Consider the following 7,579-nt stretch of genomic DNA (forward strand, 5'->3'; position numbering starts at 1 on the left):
CTTAAAATGCTTTACGGGCTATCCAAACGCACACAATCATTTACCTGTAAATCATTTATTGCTTAAAGCCAAACAGAATAGGCACCTGTAAATCATTTGCAACTTAAACCATGCCGCAAAGGAAGGATGTCTCCTCTTAAAATGTTCACAAGACCACTTTGATTGATCATTATAGGTCATTCATTAGGCCATTCAAAACTCTAGTGGCCCACAGATTATATAGGATTTGGGGATAATTTTCATCGATTGCTCTTAATGGTGACCCCGTAGATTTATTTAAAGATTTTTTAGATTTATTTGAAGTGTTTTATGTTAGATGACGGGTTATATATATTATACAACTTTTTTTTTTTTTTTAATCAGTCCTCATGTTAAATTTCTCTTGACATTATAGGTCAATTGAAAATAGAGCTCTTATGGCTTTTTTGCACGCCATGCCTGGTGGATTCTATGCCTCATTCATGACGTGATATAGACATCGACTTAGCAGTGAAAGTTGGTATGGATGATCCAGACATGGATGAGAAGGTACCGAATCCAGAAATTGGTATGGAGTTTAAAACAGAAAAAGATGCATATGATTTCTACAATAGTTTCGGAAGGAAAGTTGGTTTCAGTATTCGAAAGCATAGTGTAAAAAAAGACAAAAAGACGGGTGTATTGAAAATGAGAGATTTTGTTTGTTCCAAAGAAGGCAAACGTTCATTTGATAAACGTGATGTTAATGTGAAGCATCATCGGGATGAAACAAGAACAGGTTGTGAGGCACATATGAAAATTAGATTGGGAGTTGACGGAAAATATCGTGTTACTGATATTAAGATTGATCATAATCATATTCTTGCATCTCCTGAAGAAGCTCATTTGTTGAGATCACAACGGAAATTTACTCAAGAAGTAGTTGCCGATAATTGTGATAATGCAGGTATAAAGCCAAAAGCGACATATGATTTCATGACTAAACAAGCCGGTGGTCGACAGAATGTTGGATATAATTTGGTAGATTACAAGAATTATTTACGGACGAAAAGGGTGAAAGCAATGAAGAAATTTGATGACGAAGGTCTTTTGATATTTTTTAAAAGAAAGCAAGCTGAAGATCCAATGTTCTTTTATTGTATTCAATTTGATGTTCAAGATTGTATCACCAACATTTTTTGGGCAGATGGAAGAATGATTTTAGATTATGAACGTTTTGGAGATGTGATTTGCTTTGACACAACCTATAAAACAAATGAGTATGGACGGCCATTTGCACCATTTATTGGTGTTAATCATCATAGACAGACAGTTATATTTGGGGCTGCACTCCTCTACGATGAAACAATCGATTCTTTCAGATGGTTGTTTAGAACATTCTGTGATGCAATGTGTAGAAAAGAACCCCAAACCATTCTCACAGATCAGGATAAGGCTATGTCAAATGCCATCAAGATAGAGTTACTTGGAACGGTTCATCGTATTTGTGTATGGCATATGTTTCAGAATGCTTGCAAACATCTAAGTCATCTATTTTGTTCTTCCAAGTCGTTTGGCAATGATTTTAGTAGATGTGTATATGATTTTGATGAGGAGCATGAATTTCTTGAAGCGTGGGAAAGAATGATCATGAAATATAATCTCACAGATAATATATGGTTACAACAGTTATTCAATGAAAAGGAGAAGTGGGCATTAGTATATGGAAAGAATAGTTTTTGTGCAGATATGAAGAGCACGCAGCGTTGTGAAAGTTTAAATAAGGATTTGAAGAAATACTTGCATCCTGGTCAAAATATAATCAGATTTTTTGAACATTTCGAACGCTTGGTGGATGATAGACGAAATGCAGAATTAGAAGCCAATTTCAAAATGACTCAAAGTTCACCAATTATAACTTTTCCTGTTAGCATCCTAAAGCACGCAGCTAGTGTATATACACCAACTATTTTTAAATTATTTCAAGCAGAATTTGGTGATAGCCTTGATCAAATAGTGGAACAAGTAGATGAGTCTGGTAGAGTCAGAAAATATCAAGTTTTGAATAGAAGAAATCAAAGTCTTCACATTGTTACCGTTGACTCAATGGACGAGTCCATCACTTGCAGCTGTAGAAAGTTCGAATTCATGGGTATTTTGTGTTCCCATGCATTAAAAGCTACGAATCATACCCTCACAAATATCCCGACAAGTACATCTTGAAAAGGTGGACTCGAGAAGCTGCTTCAATTTCATTCTCCTCATTAAGTAGTGGAAGTGACTCCATTGACAAAAGCAAGAAATCACAATCCCGGCGTTACAATAGTTTACTTTGCAATTTTATGAAATTAGCAACAATGGGTTGTGAAAGTGAAGAAGCATTTGAATGTGCTTCTAAGCATTTAGAATGGATGTTGCAAGATTTGAAAAAGATTTTGAAAGCAAAAGAAAATGAAAAAGAACCCTCATCATATGTTGAAAGCCTGAGTAATGAAAAAGGCGTTCAAGCTTATCGGGTAAAATTCGAAGATGGTGATGTGCAGCAAAGAAGTGAAATCATTAAAATTAAAAAAGAAGCTCATGAGAAAGCAATGGAAAGTTATTATATCAAAAGAAAAGGCGCTGAAATCATTGAAGTAAGAGAAAAAGCTCATGAAATTAAAAGAAAAGAGAATTGTCGTGGTAGACGTAGAATTAAGAATAGCTTGGAGAGAGGAAAATCGAAGAGATGTAGACAGAAAGAGCAGAGAGATACACCAAATCCAGTCCATCCCAGTCAACAGCCCACATTAGTACGCTCTAATGTTCAATCTCCATTTGCTCAGGTAGCATTTTGATTACCCTTAGAGTAATGAAAATTTATTTTATAGTGAAATTGAAATTTTCCAATGAACTTAATATTTACTTGTACATTATGTTAGGGATACAATAATGTCGGGCCTCTCCCCATGACCACATACTATATACCGGAAGCACAGATTCAATCGCAACTCTCTCCTTCTTGGTGTCAACCACAGCTGTTTCCTTCCATGGATCAACCACATCCATATATCCAGCATGAAGTTGATTCAAATTTTCATATGCTTGATAATTTCAACTTTACACAATTACTCCAGGTAATGAATAACATTTAAGGAAAGCTGATATAGTTTAGTTTTGTAAAATGAAAATGTATGCATATGTAAACTTAGGCATTTTAGTAATTAAAAAAGTAGTAGTTATTCAATTTGAACTTTGATTTGAATTATATCTTAATGAAATTAACTCGAAATTTATGGAATGTTGACTGTGTAGTATCCTGTTACATCTGGTGCATTCCAACAGTTCATGGTAAGAGGCAGTAATTCAAAATTTGGAACAGAGGAACAACGACCTTTATCGAAATAGAATATGGTAAGGTTCATCGTATCTAATATTTTCTTAAATCATTTTCAGATTTTTCCTAAAATATCTTAGCCCCTAAGTATAATCACATACTCCATCCTCATCACACCCTTATGTGTAATCACATCACACTTCCTTATAATGCACAACAGATCGTCTAGTGTATGCCAATCACACTCCACCATCCATATCACATCCTTAAGTTGAACTTCAACACACACTTCATCACCAATATGATACTGTCAAGTGTAATGGGACCACTCTAATTGAAAATCTCTTCGCATCCTAAAGTGGAACCAAGCTATAATCCCAATCAACCACATCACACTCTCAATGGTAATCTCATCACATATTCTAACTCAGATATATACTACAACCACATTACATTCTTAAGTGTAACCAACTCACACACACCTTCATTTTCATTACACTCCTAAATGTAAATGCATCACATTTACATAAATGCATATCATATGATCAAGTGCAACCTAATCACACTATCGTTAAAACCCTATCATCTTTGTCCTCAAATCTCTTTGCATTCTCATGTATAATATAAATATATACTTCTCCAAGTGTATAACCCGAATATACAAAACGTGGATTAAATGTGTAATTATATGTTACTTTCATTCATTTTTTTTTTCAGGCATTGCTTTGAATTAGGAATGGTGTTTTGTTATTAATGGGATCTTCATGAGGGTGAACTTCATTTTGAATTATATGCTGCGGGAGGGCAATTCAGTTTTGGATGGGCTTTGGCAGATAAGAAGTTCAAGCAACAACTCCTTCGTTATATGCTGCAGGAGGGTAATTCAGTTGTGCTAAGGATAATTGTTCAAGTCGAAGGATGCCCAGATTTTGGCATGTTTTAAGAATTCAGAATGGCTATATTTTTTTTATTCTTTTTTGGCTTATAACAAATGTACATTTTGTATGATATACATGCCTTATACGATAGGTGGGGTCTTTTTTTGTGGGGCCTATCCTAGTTCATGTACATTTTGTGCAGCTATAGGTCCATTATACGATACACGAGGAAGGTGAACTCCATTTCTATTTTTTCTTTTTCCTTTTTTTGTGGGGCCCACTTGAATTAATGTACATTTTGTGTTGTTTAGATGCATTATACGATATGTGAGGCATGTTTCTTTTTTGTGGGTCTTCAAGAATTCATGTACAGTAATTTTGAAAAATGATGAAATTACATATTGAAATTCTACTTATGGATGTAATGAAATGCTGTTTACATATTGAATTTTTTCCTTTGAGATGCGATAACGATCAAGGAAGTTGAAGTCATGCAAGTGACAAGTTTAGAGATTGTTGGAGGCTCTTGAGGCTCTTCAATTGAGTCGGTGCTTACTTTTGATGATTTACAAACACAACATACTTGTATAATGAATATCACATCTCCAAGCTTAGGTGTTGAATTACAATTTTTGTCATCTTATTTGTTGGGTTTGATTTTGATGCTTCTTACCTTAATTAGTATTCGACAGGTCGGGGCTGGTGTTGGATGTACAGTATCCTATATTACTCTATTCAACATCCAAACATGACATTTTATTTACCAACTGACATGACCTCTTATGTAATTAAATTTTATGACTTGAATTTATCTAGGTAACTATTACTTTTGCTTTATCACCTACGATTATTATTATTATTATTATTTTTACTTTTTTGCTATTTTTTTAATGTAATTTCTTTTAAGGGTTTTAAATGAATGAAGATTGAAAACTGGAAATAGAAAAATAAATTATAATCTTTGCCAAAATAAACAACCAAATCACATTTCTAAGTGAAATCACTTCACACTCACACAACCATTTCATATTCTCAAGTGCAACCTCATCACATAGTCTATCAATTGTATCACATTCTTAAGTGGATCCACCACACCAACTTTTAAACAACTATATCATATCCTCAAGTGCAACCTCATCACACAGTCCATCAACTGTATCATATTCTCAAGTGGAATCACATCACACTATTGTCTCAACCATGTCATGTGCTTAAGTGCAACCTAATCACATAGTCTATCAACCATATAATCTCCTCAAGTGTAACCACATCATATCATCATACAACCATATCATATCCTCAGGTGCAAACTCATCACGTTGTCCATCAATCGTATCACATTCTCAAGTGGATACATACCTCATCACACTATCACACTACCATACTACATCCTTAAGTACAACTCCATCACATTGTCCATCAACTGTATCACATTCTCAAGTGGACACATCACACTCACACAACCACATATCATATCCTCAAGTGTAACCCCATCACATAGTCCTTCAATTTCTTTCATTCTCAAGTGTAACTTCATCACACAGTCGCACTACAATATCATATCCTCAAGCGTAACCTCATCACATAGTCCATCAATTATACCATGTTTTTAAGTGTAACATGATCACACAGTCACACAACCATGGATTATCCAATGTCATGACATAGTCCATCAACCATATCATATTCCCAAGTGAAGATCATTTATCACACTCTCACACAATCATATCATATTTTCAAGTGCAAATAGTCCATCAACCGTATCGCATTCTTCAATCTGGAACCACTTTACATTGTCACATAATCATATCATATGCATATGTACAACCTAATCACTTGGTATATCAACTATATCATATTCTCAAATTTAACCACATCATGCTATCACACAACCATATCATATCCTCTAATGCAACCTCATTACATAGTACGATAACTATATCACATTCTCAAGTGAAACCATATCACACCATCACATAACCATATCATATCCTCAAGCACAACCTTATCATATAATCTATTAACCATATCATATTCTCAATTATAACTACTTCACACTATCACACAACTATATCATATCCTTAAGGGTAACCTCATCACTTAGTCCATCAACTGTATCACATTCTCAAGCGTAGCCCCATCATACTGGGACAATATTATATCAATGCCTTAAGTATAATCTCATCAAATAGTTCATCAACTGTATCACTTCCATAGATGCATGTACCTATTCTGATATAGATTGTACTCTCTTACATAGTGTCTGCCACTTCTTTTATTTATATTTGAAAATTTTCTAACCCTATAAAAAAATACAAAAAACAATTTATCTTACCTACATTAGGACGCCTTCTAATAATCCAATAAATGCTTGTGTAACTACCAGTAAAGGCATGTGGAAATGCCAGTAAAAAGTTTGTATATGTGCAGGCCAATGTTTATTATATTTGATTGTAACGTGCATTTTTTTTGTTTACATATTTAAAATTTAAAAGATAATATTATATAAATGAGTATGGATCCTCTGTTATTTAGTAAACAGGGATTCCCTAATTGCCCAGTCCTGATTGGTCCACGTCACCACTCACTAAAAAAAAAAAAAAAACTAAAAGCAAAGTACGGATTCCAAAAAAAAAAAAAAAAAACCAGAAAAAAGAAAATGAGAGGGAGGGAAAAGAAAAAGAAGATAAGGGGGAGAGTCATTATTTATTTTGGCTAGCTTGTAAAGTGTTTACAACGGGTAAAGAATTTCATACAGTTGGGAATAACTTGGATGATCTGATTCATGAAAGTTGTTGTGCACATTTCTTTTATTGTTGAATTCGAAATTTTTAGATGAGTTGATGTATCAAGGCATGCACTAGCAATGGTAAGCCATTATTAATTTTATTTTTAAAAAAAAATAAAAAATAGAAGCTGCACTGCCAAAAAAAGGGGCAAAGGATTCAGACTACGTTACTTTTTTGCTACGGATATAAACTGTAGTTATAATTACTACGATTTTAATCCATAGCTGAAAAGGTGCCACACCATTAACAATCAACAGTAGTGTAAGGGGCTCTATATAGCCTAAAAAATTATACGATTTCTATCTAATCCGTCCATCTATTTTGAAATATTATTATAAAGCATGAAACCAAAAATTAGCTAGATCGAAGGCTAAAGTGGACCACACAGTAGGAAACATGGAGATTAAATCGCATGTGCTTCCTATGGTGTGGTCCACTTAGGCTTTTAATCTACATTATGTTCGGGATGATGAGCTAAAATAATTTATTAAAATTAATGGACGGAATGGATAATGCAAATACATCATGGCGGGCCCCACGGAGCCCCTGAGAGGACCGTCCAAGGCCCTACACCCAAATTTGGGCGCGCGCTCAAAACGGGGCCGCGCCCAAGTGTCACCCCATTTCTCTCTCTCTCA

General features: G+C 34.4%; 1 protein-coding gene across 1 annotated transcript; it reads left to right on the forward strand.

Moving 5' to 3' along the window:
• The first annotated feature begins 516 nt into the window (after nucleotides 1–516).
• Nucleotides 517–2,181, forward strand: LOC131232323 (protein FAR1-RELATED SEQUENCE 5-like). The gene has a single exon (XM_058228558.1). The coding sequence runs from the start codon at nucleotides 517–519 to the stop codon at nucleotides 2,179–2,181; it is 1,665 nt and encodes a 554-aa protein (XP_058084541.1).
• Nucleotides 2,182–7,579: the final 5,398 nt, after the last annotated feature.

The sequence above is a fragment of the Magnolia sinica genome, chromosome 18 (genome assembly GCF_029962835.1).
Source record: "Magnolia sinica isolate HGM2019 chromosome 18, MsV1, whole genome shotgun sequence".
Taxonomy (NCBI): domain Eukaryota; kingdom Viridiplantae; phylum Streptophyta; class Magnoliopsida; order Magnoliales; family Magnoliaceae; genus Magnolia; species Magnolia sinica.